This window comes from Coffea arabica, chromosome 9e, assembly GCF_036785885.1.
Source record: "Coffea arabica cultivar ET-39 chromosome 9e, Coffea Arabica ET-39 HiFi, whole genome shotgun sequence".
NCBI classification, from domain to species: domain Eukaryota; kingdom Viridiplantae; phylum Streptophyta; class Magnoliopsida; order Gentianales; family Rubiaceae; genus Coffea; species Coffea arabica.
Window position 1 is genome coordinate 40,176,973 of NC_092327.1, and position 15,145 is coordinate 40,192,117.

The 15,145-nt window shown below is 38.2% G+C and overlaps 2 protein-coding genes across 5 annotated transcripts; both read left to right on the forward strand.

Annotated features, from left to right (window-relative positions):
- Positions 1-637: 637 nt before the first annotated feature.
- LOC140014732 (probable galacturonosyltransferase 4) lies at positions 638-5,797 on the forward strand. Its single transcript, XM_072065874.1, has 9 exons — positions 638-1,100; positions 1,238-1,275; positions 1,421-1,462; positions 1,600-1,729; positions 1,861-2,093; positions 2,596-2,867; positions 3,575-3,932; positions 4,127-4,702; positions 5,051-5,797. Exons 1-9 carry the CDS (start codon positions 971-973, stop codon positions 5,324-5,326), a joined length of 2,055 nt encoding a protein of 684 aa, XP_071921975.1. The 5' UTR covers positions 638-970; the 3' UTR covers positions 5,327-5,797.
- Positions 5,798-9,538: 3,741 nt separating this feature from the next.
- LOC113708944 (E3 ubiquitin-protein ligase WAV3) lies at positions 9,539-13,688 on the forward strand. 4 transcript variants are annotated; one of them, XM_027231677.2, is made up of 3 exons: positions 9,540-10,245; positions 10,622-10,747; positions 11,865-13,688. In XM_027231677.2, the coding sequence occupies exons 1-3, from the start codon at positions 10,078-10,080 to the stop codon at positions 13,260-13,262; spliced, it is 1,692 nt and encodes a 563-aa protein (XP_027087478.1). In that variant the 5' UTR covers positions 9,540-10,077; the 3' UTR covers positions 13,263-13,688. The 4 variants fall into 4 exon arrangements, with proteins under 4 accessions (XP_027087479.1, XP_027087478.1, XP_027087481.2 ...); XM_027231680.2 differs by having other exon boundaries at positions 10,229-10,245; positions 10,622-10,742; XM_072066159.1 differs by lacking the exon at positions 9,540-10,245 and adding an exon at positions 10,298-10,399 and having other exon boundaries at positions 10,622-10,742.
- Positions 13,689-15,145: the final 1,457 nt, after the last annotated feature.

The window sequence follows — 15,145 nt, forward strand, 5'->3', positions numbered from 1 at the left end:
CACGTACACCACAATTAATCAGCAGGGGAGGTGTGTTGCACACAAAAGTACGAGTGACGTGTGTTTGTGACACTGCAGGAAGCTCATTGGAACCAGATACTTCAACAAGGCCTATAATAAGGCGGTTGGGAAGCAGCTGAATCCGTAATTAGCAATACTAGCTATAATGAATTACAATTATTCTAGTTAGAGCACTTTTTGATAATTAAAATTCATTATTATGATTTTAAATAAGCTATGAAGAATTACAATTATAGTTAGAGCAATTTTTTGATAATTAAAATCTATTATGATTTAAAAAACCTTAGTCCTTAAAACTACTTTTAATGCGTAATTGGTCCACAACTCATGGGGGCAAATTTTGGTTGGCACTAAGGGTATTAAAGTTATTTCAGCAAAAAAAAATTTGGGTGCACGTGACTTGTGAGTTGTGACCACCAAATAAAATAAATATTACTACCAGCTAGCCCCAAGTCCCGTTGTCAGCATCGAGTATTATTTTGTCATTTTAGTCGCCGACGCTGCTCTCTGTCTCTGTCTCTCTCTCTCTAGAAGCTGGGGAAGTCGGGTTTCGTCCGACCCTAACGTCCTAATTCGGAGTCTTTGGTTTAATTGCCAAAAAAAAAAATAAAAATTCAATCAATCCTTAATTTCTGTTTTTCACCATTTTCTTCTTCTTCTTCTTGGGTTCTTCTTCTTTTTTATCCTGCTTGGTGCATTGGTACTGATAAGATCAGTGTGTAGTGGGGGGCGTTGGTCCAGAAATTTGATGATTTTGGGCGAAAAAGAATATCCGTACATTTTTTACGTTCATTATCAGAGAGATTTGGTGGGATTAAAGGTTTATATTGGTCATCTGTGGTAGGCCCCAGTGCGAGAGGTTACCGTCGCCGGAGGAAGTCAAAAGAAAAAGGAAAGATAAAAAGAAATCGCCGCTGGTTATAGGGTGGTTACGGCCGGGGGAGGGAGGATGAAGCTTAGAAAGGCTGCGTTGTTGTTGCTGTTGGTATCCACGGTTCTTGCCCCTATTGTCCTCTACACTGAAACTCTCGGCATTTATCTTCCGTCTTCTGCTACTTCTTCTTCTTCTTCTTCTTCTTGTAAGTAGCAGGATGACCAATTACTCCACTTTTTAAATAATTTCTGCAACGTTTATTTTCAGTTTGCTCTTTTAACTAGAGCATACTTCGTAGTTTTATTTCTTTTGGTTTTTCACTTTCCAATTTGCTTATTTCAGCTGGGAATGACTTTATTGTTGAAGAAGCTTCTGCCTTTGTAAGTTTTATCCTAATAATTTTGCCTCATCCATTTTCTTGGCTCGTTTAATTATTACTACTTGTTCTGTAACTTTAGACAAATTTAAATCTTTTTCTTTCCCGTGTTAATTTCCTCAATGAATTCTTTATTTTGATGATTGTAGACCTTTGGAGGTGACATCAGGCCACTCAATATACTGCCCCAAGTATGTAGTTTAATTGCTTTCCCCATTTCTGCTCTTGCTCTGTTTGTCTGTTTTCCCTTTTCTAATGTTTCTTGTACCCAAAAAAAAAAAAAGATCTTTTGCTCTTCCGCTTTATCCATTTCAATCTTAATTGACAGGAATCAACTACCATTCTGAAAGAGCCGTTGGGCTTTGTTTATTCAGAAAATTCTACCCAATCTCTTGCTGCTAATGTTTCTGATGCCTCCGCCAATGACAATGCTCGCATAACAAGACAGCTAACTGAAGGTTTTTTTTAATAAATTTTCTTGTTATATTGAGCAGCCATTCTGTACACACATGACTTGCATCCATGATACCATACTTCCAGTTTATGCCTGTTTTAGATGCCTGACTTCATTTCTAAACTCTATTTGCAGATTCTCTGCAGCATCAAGCCACTGTCTCATCTGTCCTGAGCGGAGGCCGCACTGGAGACGCTTTTGAAAATCCCATCAGGCAGGTCACCACCACCAAAGAGCTGAAAGCTCAGTCTAAGGATGGAGAAGAGTTACATTCTCAGGAAACTGAATTCAAGACTATACATACTGATTCAACTAAAGAAATGAGTAGAACCAGTTCTGAGAAGTCAGACAGTGCCTTTGGGAAAATGGTATATGTTCTATGCTTTTCAATCTGTTTTCTTTTCGCTGCTAAATGCATGGCTTGGTGTTTCAGTAATGTGGAAGCTGGGATTTAGCATTTGGTCACATGAACTTGCTTGATTGAAAGCTTTTTAAAGCTGCCTTCTACTATTGATCTTAAATAGTGAGATAAGTACCTCATGGAGGTTCATTTTGTTACCCTAGAACAAGGTTATCTTCCAGTTCCCTGAGCATTTTTGTTTCCAATCAGTGGTAAACTTTTTAAGATGGATGAATTTTTTCTATTTATTGAACTTCTGCAGACCTTCTTAAAACAGATTATAACAACGAATTATTTCTCACTGTGAGCATGTCTCATGTCTTTATTGTTTTTTCATAATTTCCGCTGAAATACAATTTGGAGTTTGATTGTCGCAAATTAATGTGAGAGTTTGTTTTACTAATTTGATAGATATGGGATTATAGGAGCTTTATAGTGGTACTGAACTTCTGGAACCTCTATCTTTCTAGCAAACAAATGTTGAGCATCACACTTCCAGAAACTCTGGTAGAAATGGTGCTAGAGAACAAATGGATGCCCAAAATGATAAGCAGAAAGAACAAGCAGCTCTGCCAGATGCTCGTGTTAGCCAACTAAAGGATCAACTCATTAGGGGAAAAGTTTATCTCTCCCTCTCAGCAACTAGAAATAATCCCCACTTTATAAGGGAGCTCCGATTGCGTATGAAGGAAGTTCAACGAGTGCTTGGGGATGTCACCAAAGATTCTGACCTACCCAGGAAGTAAGTTTTCGAATTAGGTATATCTTTGTATATAGCCGTTCAAATATGTTTTCCTCATTAGATGATTTTTTTTTGGGGGGGTTTTTTTTTGGCGGGGCTTCTCGTTGGATGATTAGTTAACAATTAATTGAGTCCAGCTTTAAAGTTTTATGTAAGACATTTATGAATTAACCCCATCCAATGTTGATCCCATTTTTTAATTTTGCAGTAGATTGTTCACTGTGGCTGATAGCACATGGAGTTACTTCTTCATTTGTTTGCTGAGGGGGTTAAATGGGTTTTATTCTTGTTCGAGGGTTGAAATGCAACTCTGATAGTTAGGGTTGGTGTGTCTATGTTTCAAGTTCATGTAATTTCCTTTCTTTCAGATTGCAAGATATGTTTGGAATAATTAATTAAAAATGAGTTGCCGAATTTATTGTTTGTGCCTTAATGGTTGCAACATGCTTGTTGGGGTTACAACGTTTGTATTTCTTCTCTACCCTTCACTAATGGTGCCCATCATGGACATTATTATCTCTTCTGAACGATTCTTCTACAATCTCATTTTTAACTCGTATGATACATTAGTAAGGATTAGATTGCATGAAATAGTGACTAGATAAGTTTTTGGTCTTCTTTTTCAGTTTATTGTCTCCTGTGTCTGTGTTTGTGTGTGTGCGGATTGATTTATTGATCGACTTTGATGGTGTCCAATTCCATTGCAGTGCCTTTGAGAAGTTGAAAGCCATGGAGCAAACCCTAACTAAAGGCAAGCAAATTCAAGATGATTGTGCTGCAGTGGTAAAGAAGCTTCGAGCCATGCTTCACTCCACTGAAGAACAGCTTCGGGTCCACAAGAAGCAGACCTTATTCTTGACTCATTTAACCGCCAAAACTCTTCCTAAAGGACTTCATTGTCTTCCGTTGCGTCTTTCAACTGAGTACTTCATGCTAAATTCTTCCCAACAACAATTTCCAGGTCAAGATAAATTGGAAGACTCCAGGCTCTACCACTATGCACTGTTCTCAGATAATGTACTGGCAGCTGCTGTTGTTGTAAACTCAACTATCTCTCACGCAAAGGTAAGTGGTATTATCCTCTCATTAATGTGCATGGGTTTCCTTTTAACTCAAAAAAGGTACTGATTAATGTGATGATGTACAGACTATTTGTGTTTTCTTGATTTTGTATCAATCTAGGTGATGATGTCCATTTGCTTTTGTTGTGGATATCAGTTGCTGTAATGTTTTGTCATAACAAATTTCGATGTCAGCAGGACACTTCAAGGCATGTTTTCCACATCGTCACGGACAGGCTAAATTATGCTGCAATGAGGATGTGGTTTTTGGCAAATCCACCCAGCAATGCCACGATACAGGTCCAGAATGTCGAGGAATTTTCTTGGTTAAATTCAAGTTACAGTCCTGTTCTCAAGCAGCTGGGTTCTCCCTCCATGATTGATTACTACTTCAAGAATCGCCGTGCTGAATCTGATTCAAATTTGAAGTTCAGGAACCCGAAATACCTGTCAATAATGAATCATCTACGTTTTTACCTGCCAGAAATTTTCCCCAAGCTAGGCAAGGTTCTGTTCTTAGATGATGATATTGTGGTGCAGAAGGATCTAACTAAGCTGTGGTCCCTTAATCTGAAGGGAAAGGTGATTGGTGTGGTTGAGACTTGTGGAGAAAGCTTTCATCGGTTTGATCGTTACCTAAACTTTTCAAATCCTCTGATTTCCAAAAAATTTGACCCTCGTGCTTGTGGTTGGGCGTTTGGAATGAATATTGTTGACTTGGATGAGTGGAAGAGGCAAAACATAACAGAAGTCTACCACTCATGGCAAAATCTGGTAAGGGATTTGGCTGGAGAAGTACATTGGTTCCTGATTCTTGAATAGGCATTGTTCCTTTCATCGATCCAAATGCATTTGTTGACCAATATCAGTGAAATATTTTCCCTTGCTGCTTGAAATAAACAAGTACTGTGAAATCTTGCATTTATCATTACTAATATGTGTCACTACAGGCATGCTTATTTCTATTTTTGCTGTGTTAATAATCCAGCTTTGATGCTTATTTGGATTACTGGCAAGTTGTCCTTTGTGTTCATGTCATTAGATTACTCGTTTCAGTAGTGTTAGTCTGAATCTGCTTCAATTCTGAAGGCTTACTAGTGTAAGGTTTTGGTGCTGTTACAGAACCATGATAGGCAGTTGTGGAAATTGGGGACACTGCCACCTGGATTGATAACATTTTGGAATCGCACGTATGCCCTTGATCGATACTGGCATGTGCTGGGCCTTGGTTACAATCCAAATATAAGCCCGAAGGAGATTGATCGAGCAGCGGTTGTACATTACAATGGCAACTTAAAACCATGGCTTGAGATTGGCATACCCAAGTATCGAAGTTACTGGGCTAAATACGTTGACAATGATCAGATGTACTTGAGGGAGTGCAACATCAACCCCTAAAAGTCTGCTGACAATTTCTGCTGTGTAGAGGTCCTCCAGTGCAGGATGATGCTGGTCCGCTTAATGCATGCTCTATGAAGTTGGCTGAGTAGGGATTATTTTGTTCACTTGTGAAAGGAGAGCTGTTTAGGTATACAAATTGCTGGCGGAGCGATTGCCGAGACATTTCTTCTAGTCATCCATTACTCTGGAGCTGGAGGTTGCAGATAAAATGTGTGGATGGTTGGAAAGATGTTCCCCTACTCCCTGCAACTTTGTTTTCCTTCGATTCTTTTGGGATGTTACTTCCTTGTAAGGTATGTATATCATTCGTTCATTTTGCTTGATAGGCGGTAGTATATTTCCTACATGTGTAGCTTCCCACAAGTGATTTCCGTTTGATTAGGAATATGACTGCATCTTTGTAACCGACAGAAGTTTGTTATTCCATTAGCTTTGATGACAAAAAGTTTATGGTCAATTTGCAGCAAACGCTCGGAATGGTGTGCTTTGTTCTATGTTTTGTCTTGTCCCCATGGGGAGCTATGGTTTTTGAGATTAACCACAAGTGCATATATGCACACGGTAGTGTATGTTTGCTTCTTTGCATGTTCTGAACCACAATCCAAGCGAACGGTGATAATCGACCCTAGGCCGTATAATTGACTGGGTATTTCTGGATTCATTTTCACACGGGGCTTTGAAAGAAAGAAAGATGAGGAGGGGGGAAATACACTAGTACTGCTACTTTTGCGCACAGTCGTATATCTGGTTTTCTAGGTTTTGATGTCCTCGTGTACTGCCGACAGTAGTGTTTGATATTGGGCGTTTTTTCCTTTTTACCCTTTCAATCAAACCACCATTTTATGGAGTATCACGCAATTACTGTGGAGTATTAATTTAACATTTTTTTTTTTGGAGTAAACTTCATTCATGGTTACGTTTAATTAAATCGAATCTCCATCAATGCAACAACAATTCTGTGAGTGTCCATGACGACAAAGAGGGGGGCGTACGGCGTACGCAATAATATGCTTGCTTGAAACGACAGCTGGGGCTTGGGACCCAGCAATCCCCTCTCGCGTTGTGATGAGAATTTGAGCACAGAGATGAGGTGGACGTCCGTTTGTATATAACAATCCGCTAGGGAGCCAGGCCCACTTAGAATATTATTATTGTTTGACATATATGCATGATTTATATTTTCTATTAGACAAACATCAACAATGTAAGAATAAAAAAAAGATGGCAAATATAGATTCAACCTCATGGCAGTAGAGTGTTTCTCTTTAGGATTGCTAATTGGAAACATTAGCGTAAAGCAGTCCTAAGTTCAGAATTAACTGAAAAAGAAAGCACGAACAAAAAAATTCGAACAATTAATTCTAACAAATACAAGTATATAGAAAAGTATAATAATAGCATGACAAACAATGCCAACAGCATTGGGAAGAAACAACTCATTCAACTCGCAACTTAAAAAAAAAAAAAAAAAAAAAGACACGCACGCAAACACGACTGGAAAGTCTTGTGAGGATATAATCAGTAGATTTTAATTTAGTGGTCATAAAGAATTCATTTAAGTCTCTGTCATGTATTAAGTTAGGGGCTCAAACCTGTGGTCTGATGGTTCATTCCTCGTACGGGTCTCTTTAACCTCCTCTCCAATAGAGCATTTATGTAGATTAGATAATTGTTGTTCGTTAAACAATTGGCATTGCAATACATATAAATAAATAAATAACATAATAGGGGGATATTGGGCCTTGTAGGCCGAAGGACATCGGAACTGGAATCAGAGATCGTGTCATTCCTTGTTTCACTTCTTTCGAGGGGACCATGACCATATATATATATATATATATATGCCCCGTAAAAATCCATAATCCGAAAAGCCCTTTGCTTTCTCGTCAGAAAAATATGAAAGCGGGGATGCTCAACATTGACAGACTAATCTAAAGTGCTGCAAGTCTTGTCGTCAAAAATCAAAATGCTTCTTTACCTTTTTGGAGTAACTCTTTATTGAAAGAAAACACTACTGACAGACAGAGTACAATTGTAAGATGGCTTTGAAATGTTTTGACTGGCTCATCTTTAAGTATTGGTGCTTTCGCTGAAGCTTGGCCGTTATTATAAACATGTGTGTATTGTTGCTTGGGGGTGCTAGCTAGCTAGTGAATGTAAATTTATTAGCAATCACTCGAAATATTTATCTACACTTTCTTTCTTTTTTTTTCTAGATTTCTTTTGTTGTGTAGGTGGGTGTTGTGGTTGTTTAATGCCCAGACAGGCAGAGGGTATTCTATTACTATAGCAGCAACCCAGAAATTAATTAGCAGAGACGCAACAATACAGCAACTAACTAGTGTTATTTGTAGCTACTAGTTGTCATTCGATTCGAGTTTCGAGCCAATATTTTGAGGCTCGAGACTTGTCGAGCTACTCGTTGAGCCGGGAGTATTTAAATAATATATTTATAATTTAAATAATATATATGTATTATAATTATAAAATAACCATTATAGGTATAAGTTTTACGAAATTTACAATAAATTCTTCTTTATAATAAAATTTCATAATGGCAAAAAAGTAATAACATAATTGTAAAAAGACCTAAAAAGAAAAAATGTCTAAAAAAGGGAAGAAAAGACGAAAGTGCGTCAAAAAGCTTGATTAGGCTCGACTTGATAAGGCTTGACTAAAGGTCGAGCCTTATCGAGTCGAGTCTCGAGTTTAAAGCGAGTTTTTCGAGTCAAGTTTCGAATATCGATTTTTTGTACTCGATCGAGCTCGAGTCGAGTTCGAGCCTAGGTATATATGAGTCGAATCGAGGTCGAGTATAGCAATACTCGAGTTTGACTTGGCTCGATTACATCCCTACTTTTGTGTGTAGGTTTGGTACTCACGTACCCTCCTCCACCGGATTGCTGCGTTCCTTATTCCTCCATGTTTCTTGGACGTTTTAAGGTGAACTCGATGGTACTAGTATTAGATAGGAGTATATTACTACTACTACTACCACTGCACAAGTATTTCTCCAGCTTCATGCCCGGCGGAGCAGTTAATAGTAGTAAGACTTTCAAGAATGTTTTGTCCTGGGACTTGGGAGTGTGAGCAACTGCACATCAATACAATACACGTAACTTTGAGAAATGCACTAGGTATCATTTGAATTGAGACACTTTTTCCCTTTTTCAATTTTTTTTTTATCCTTACCATGGTAGTGCTAAAATTTTGTTACAACAAACTAAGCAGAAAAATACTCAGAACCCAGGTTTAGCAGCTGATTTTAGGAATTACAAGTTTAATTTGTATGTGTACCGGCGGGAATTTGCTTTGAAAAGTGCAGTTGTGTTGTTCCTTCCAAAGAAAAAAAAAAAAAAGTGCAGTTGTGTTGTCTTTTGTTGTCAGCATCACCGACGGTCGCTACAAGTTGGTACTTTTTCTTTTACTAGTAAGTAACACATCAAGTACTTTGTGTTGTGCGTGAATATAACATTTTAGATATACTAATTTTTTTATAATATTTTGATTGTTAACATAATATTATCTAAGAAATTGCGGTGAACAAAATGTAGTAATTAGCAATCATGCAAAACGTTTATTGCATGTAAAAAACTAAGCATTTGCAATACAGTCTAACGTACAAAATTTTAAAGATGGAATGTTAAGATTGGAGCATTATATTAAATTAATTATCATCACATATCAAATTAGAGCTTAGTCTTCGATTTTTCTTTTTTAAGCATATCACTATTTCCCTTTTCAAATTTTGTGCATATCACTTGCCATTTTGCTTTTTTCATTTTCTTTTTCAGCAAGAGTAAAACAAAGGGCTAGCAGGTGAGGAGTTCTGATATTTCTTTTGAATTTTTTTTCACTCTAAGTAGATAGAGTTCGAATCTTCAATCTATAGTCCAAAGAGAGATTTAATCTTTTTTCAATAGTCACTAAGCGAAAGTAGTTCGTAGGTTTCATAATTACATTTAAAATATCAAAATTGTGGTACTTTTTAAATGATAACAGTAAGATAGACAGAGAATATCTTTTCTCCTGGTGTGTCTGAGTGTAGTTTAACTTTTTTTTTCTGTAAATGCCTATTGTTGAAAAAAAAAAAAAAGAAAAAGAAGAAGATAGACAGAGAATAGCGACATAATAGATTTTTTCCTATTACCACTAAGTGCTGTACGTATGGCGTGGACAACAAGAAGCAGACCACACTCGAGGCAGGTATTCCGCGCTCGCGCTCAAAACATTTAGATCCATCTGCAAAAAGGAAACGAAAAATAAAAGTGGGCAGCGTTGTGGGCCCTTCTGAGGCGGGGTCCCCTCTGCCGGCTCCAGGTGGGAGTGACGCGCCAGAAAATGGATACCACCACCAGGCTGCTGCTGCTGCAGCAGTAGTTAAAAGTCCAAACAGAAGAACACCACAACAAAAAAGTAAGAGCACTTGCGCTTACGCTTAGCAGCAAAACTAGCAACTACTGTAGTGCTGCTGCTCCTTAGATGAGATTACTGGTAGTAGTTAGCGCTTAGCACTCAGCTAAGCCAACCACGCGGCAGCAATTGGTTTCCAGAAACGGCAGCAATTGCAACTTCTACTGCTCCATTTCAGGATGCAATTCAGAAGTTAAAGTTGCTCAATTATCTGGATTTCTTATGGCTTTTCTTCGCAAAGATCCATCATCCCAAGCTAATCAGACAGAGAGACAAGAGACAGAGAGACGAAAAGCTTATTCTTGTAGTATTTTGAATTGAAGCAGAGTGTTGAAATGGTGGGAGGAGGAGGAGGAGGAGCATCTCGGAAATTGAAGAAGGCCGCCAAGAAGATACTTTCCCAAACATGCGCCTCCTTTTCCTGGACCACCACTTCTAATACCAGTACAAACCAAACCTCCCATGTCAATGTCCTCCCCGACACCCCGTCCAATGCTCTCCATGTGAGTCTTCTCTCTCTCTCTCTCTCGCCCCCTTAAATTTCTCATCGCTCAATCTCTCAAGTTCAACAAAATTGATACTGCTGCATGTACAATAACAGCAATCCCGCACCATCATATATTTCTAGTGCAAATGAATAAAAGGATGTTAACTCATGTGGGTTAGATGCTCTTGCTCTCCTTCTTCTTCTTGTGTACTCATTGTGTCAATAAAATTACATGTTTGCATTTTATAGCGAAGCGTCTATTCCAGAATGAAATGAAATTTTCGTTTACCCAATCTTACCCCTCCTCCTATCTCTCCGTCTCCAGTTTGGTCTAATTTTCGTTCCTTCACCTCAATAATTGTTTCATTTGTTTTGCCCATTTGCTGAAGCAGGTATCTTCCGATTCACCCTGCTGCTACCTTTTTAAGCCCGCAATTACCTCTCCGCGCCCAATCTGCTCCAATGGGACCTCAGACCAAGCAGTTTCCACCACCAACACTACTATTTCTGCTAGTAAGGTGCTTGCACTACTTAATGTCACCAACACTACTATCTATCTTCTTCTCCGTTGAGCAAAAACTTATCATTACTACTCAAGTGGTTATTGTAACATTCATTAACAGTGCCCTGACATATAATATTGCTTTCTTGTGCCCCCGCATCCCTAATCTCATTACTAAACAGCACTAACAAATTTGCCCACAAACTTCGTTTTCCTTGCACTCATTACTTGGTTGCGATTTTCCTGCAATTCCACATGTCCCAGTCATGCGTCCGACTTTATAGTCCTTCCCCCTTATTTATTAGCTTGTTTTGTCGCACTTCATACTTCACCTAATCTACTTATCTGTAGATGAAGATATAGCCCAGCCAAGCCCAAAAAACTAAATATTTTTCTGTTTAATGACCCCACCCAGAGTCTCCGCTGGTGAACTAAGATATGCTGCTTGTATATGTGAGACAGGGGTTACAGTATTGGATTTGGGATCTCTTACATGAAATTTGAAGAAAGAGTGATGATGATTTCGTGATACTGACATTGCGAAATTCTACTTGTAGTCAAATAAAAGCCATCTCATTCCTTCCTAAAAGTCCTACTTACTTAAAAATTGATTCTTGGATCAAGTTCTTGAAATGAACTTTTTCTTTTTATTGTAATTCAAATTTCTTGAATTTTGGAGGAGACGATATCAAATATTTTAGGTTCAACACTGTTGGAAGAATTTGTGAGATAGACTCTTCAAGTTTCTCAATGAAAGGCCACTAAGAGAGACTACCTAAATCTCCACATCATCATCATCATGTTTCCGAAAAAGAAGATAATGGAATTCTTTGGTAGGTTGTTTTTCAAATTTGAGTTGCCATTCCAACTACTTGGGTAGAAAGACAGTACGCGGATTATCGAAATTTAATCTGGCTGGTAATTTGAGTTATAATGCAGGTGTCTTTTTGCATTATGGATTTAGGATTGGGACAAAGAGCAACTGTCGAAATCGATTCATTTCTTTTATTATAAATGCAGAATTCATTCCCCTTCCAGTTTTGGCATACTTCACTATATTATTCTGGTTTTGCTGTCGTAGGCTTTATGACAAGGTTTTTTTTTTTTTTTCCCTTTTTTCCTTTTTCTGGCAGAGCATTTGTACGATCTGTCTGGATCCTTTGAATTGCAGCTCAGGCAGCAACCCGTGCCCAGCTATATTCACCGCACAATGCTCTCATGCATTTCACTTTGCCTGCATCTCTTCCAATGTTTGCCATGGTAGCATGACCTGCCCAATTTGCCGTGCCCATTGGACACAGCTTCCTCGTAATTTAGATTCACATTGCTCCCTCCAAAGCAACCAGTCTGATCCCATTCTCCAGATCCTTGATGACTCTATCGCTAGTTTTCGGGTTCACAGACGCTCCTTTCTACTCTCTGCTCACTATGATGACGATGATCCAGTAGAGCCTGACCATGCATCAGACCATCAGCGTCTCCACATCTCTTTGTTACCTTTCCATCTAGCTCATCCTGACATTCACTTGTGCGCACATACGAATTCTGGGGTTAGTGTAGGTCATTCTCGTGATATTTCATTACAGCATCAATTGACTAGTCCCTCACATTTGATGGTACAATCATCACTTGTACCAGCAGAGCATCCTGCCACAGCTGGACAGTACCCTTTTGCTTGTACTTCAACAAGAGCTTATCTTTGTGTAAGATTAGAACATCAACCAGCAACTGATTTGGTCTTAGTTGCCAGCCCCAACGGGCCACACCTGAGGCTTATGAAACAAGCCATGGCATTGGTGATCTTCTCACTGCGAGCCGTGGACCGTTTGGCCATTGTCACCTACTCTTCTGCGGCTGCACGTATGTTTCCCCTCAAGCGCATGACTTCCTATGGGAAAAGAACAGCATTACAAGTCATTGATCGGCTTTTTCATACAGGACCTGCAAATCCAATTGTAGGCCTAAAGAAAGGGGTGAAAGTACTCAGTGATCGTGTCTACAGAAACCCGGAGTCTTGTATTCTGCACCTCTCGGATGGTCCGACCAGGTCCTACCATAGCTTCAGCACAGAAGTTCCCGTGAGAATATATCGCTTTCATGTAGGGTTCGGTTTCGGCACTTTGAATGGATTTGTCATGCACGAGTTTGAGGAATTTCTTGCCAGAATGTTGGGCGGGGCAATCAAGGAGATACGGCTAAAAATCAAGGAGGATGCTCGGGTTATAAAGCTTGGAGAACTAAGGGGTGGTGAAGAAAGAAGGATACCACTAATATTGCGAAAATGTGGGCATGTCTGCGTGGAATATAGCTACGTTGACAGTGGAATTGATGAATGCAGCAAGACTGGGGAAATTGTAGTCGGGATTCCAGATCAAAGTGAAAGGAATGACGGCTTAGATTCTGTTGCGAGCATGGGTGGGAGGACAAGCAGTGCGGAGAGCTGGGACTACCATGACTCTTTCATGGCTAGAAGATGGGCCAAGCATTTGCACGGAAACAGGCCACTGTATCCTACCATATATTCATCATAGCTTCAAACCCCACAGTCAATCCAAGTATCAAACTCAAAACATTTTCATTTGCGGATTCATTCTCTTGTTTGGCCAGCTAAGAGTATTATCAAACCGTCAAGTATTACTCCTTTAATGGGGCCTGTTGACATGTTGCCTGCATGGGGGGAGTGGGATGACAAGCAGAGAATAGGTGTTGAGGAACAGCTGAAACACTTGCTTGCTTTCGACCAACATGCATTTTCCATATACATATATTTATTTTTGTAAGAAGGGAATTGCTACCATTTAAGTTGGGTTAATAGCATTAAAGCCCCTCAACCTTTTTTTTTTTGGAGTGATTTACACTTTGCCCCCTAACATTATTTTGTAAGCACTTTACCCACTCTTTCTTTCAAAATCATGTTTGACTATTAAATAATAGATGAAGTTCCAATATCGCCCTCATTTTCAATACGAAGAAAATTGTTCATTTGCAGTTTACCTAATGAATTATGATCCTAGTTGCCTTTTGTCTCCTAAAGCATTTTTTAAGCATTTTGCCCATGCTATTTTAGTTATTCTTTCCTCTTGTTTTCGTCTTTCATTTTTTTCTCTCTCTCTTATTTATTCCCATAACCTCTTGTCACTTCTAATCTATTTTATCACTATTACTAATTGATTAATCAAAAGTTCTAAATTTTACATCCACATCTAAATATTTTTAATTTTTGATATCTTTGTAAACAAACAAGAAACTAAAGGGAAAAAGAAAAGATGAGGATGGATAAAATATTAGTGGTAATTTTACAGGTTAATTGTTTTAAATTTCTATTCTAACTTTACCTCCTAACTTTTTTTTTGGGTGTCACTTTGTCCCCAAAGAACAAAAAATTACCCCTCGAAGATTGTTATCTTATGTCCTTTTCTTTTTCTTTTCTCTATTCTGGTTTTCCCTCCTTCCATCTTTGTCACAGTGTCTCTTTACTCCAAAGCCCCTAACTTCTTTAGATTTCTAATGATTTAAAAAAAACTGTTATATACTATTAATAAAGTTATATACTATTAATAAAATAATAGAGGGAAGCACTGTTTCAATTGAAACAAATAGAAAGGAAATACAAAGGCCCCATATTCTGGGGTATGGGAATAGAGTCTACAAAGAGAGTTGAAAAGGAATTCAATCCTCATCTTCTACACTTTGTAGTGGAGTGCAAACAAGTCCAGTTTAATCGAGTAGCTCATGAGTTTATTCGATCAAAATTCAACTTCGAGTTCAAGCAACTTGAGATGCTAGATGAGTTCAAGTTTGACCTTAATATGTGAAGCTTGAAAGTTCATCGAATTTAATCGAGCTCCATCGAACTTCACATACATATATATATTATTTTTCATTTATTAGTATGAATTGTCTATCTTGTCCCTTGTTTAAAATTATATACAATATAAATTTCTATTACTTAAACTTGATTGGACTCGATTGAGCTCGATTGGATTTGATTTGATCGAGTTTGAGTTCGAACTCAAGTAAAGCAAAACAAATTTGAATTTGAGTTTGGTCTCAATTCAAATGTTGTTGTCCTTATGCCGTTGAGAGATGGCAACAACCCATCAAATCTATCCTTGCATTTTTTTTAATTGGATAGTCAAGAGTGAGAGTAAATAGATTTATGGCTATAGCAGCAGGTTGGAAGAAGGGATGAGAATGAAAATAGTAGATTTGATTTTTTTGATTTTTTTAAAAAAAATCATATATTAGCCTTGAAATATTTGTGTTGAAATTTGAGAATTGAAATTATTTGGTAGAATGAGGGAATGAAGGGACAATAGAAAAAATAAAGAAGAGAAAATAGAAGATGATAGGAAGAAAAAAGAAAGGAAAATAGAAAATAGAGAAGAAATGAAAAAGCCAAAATGGTAGAATA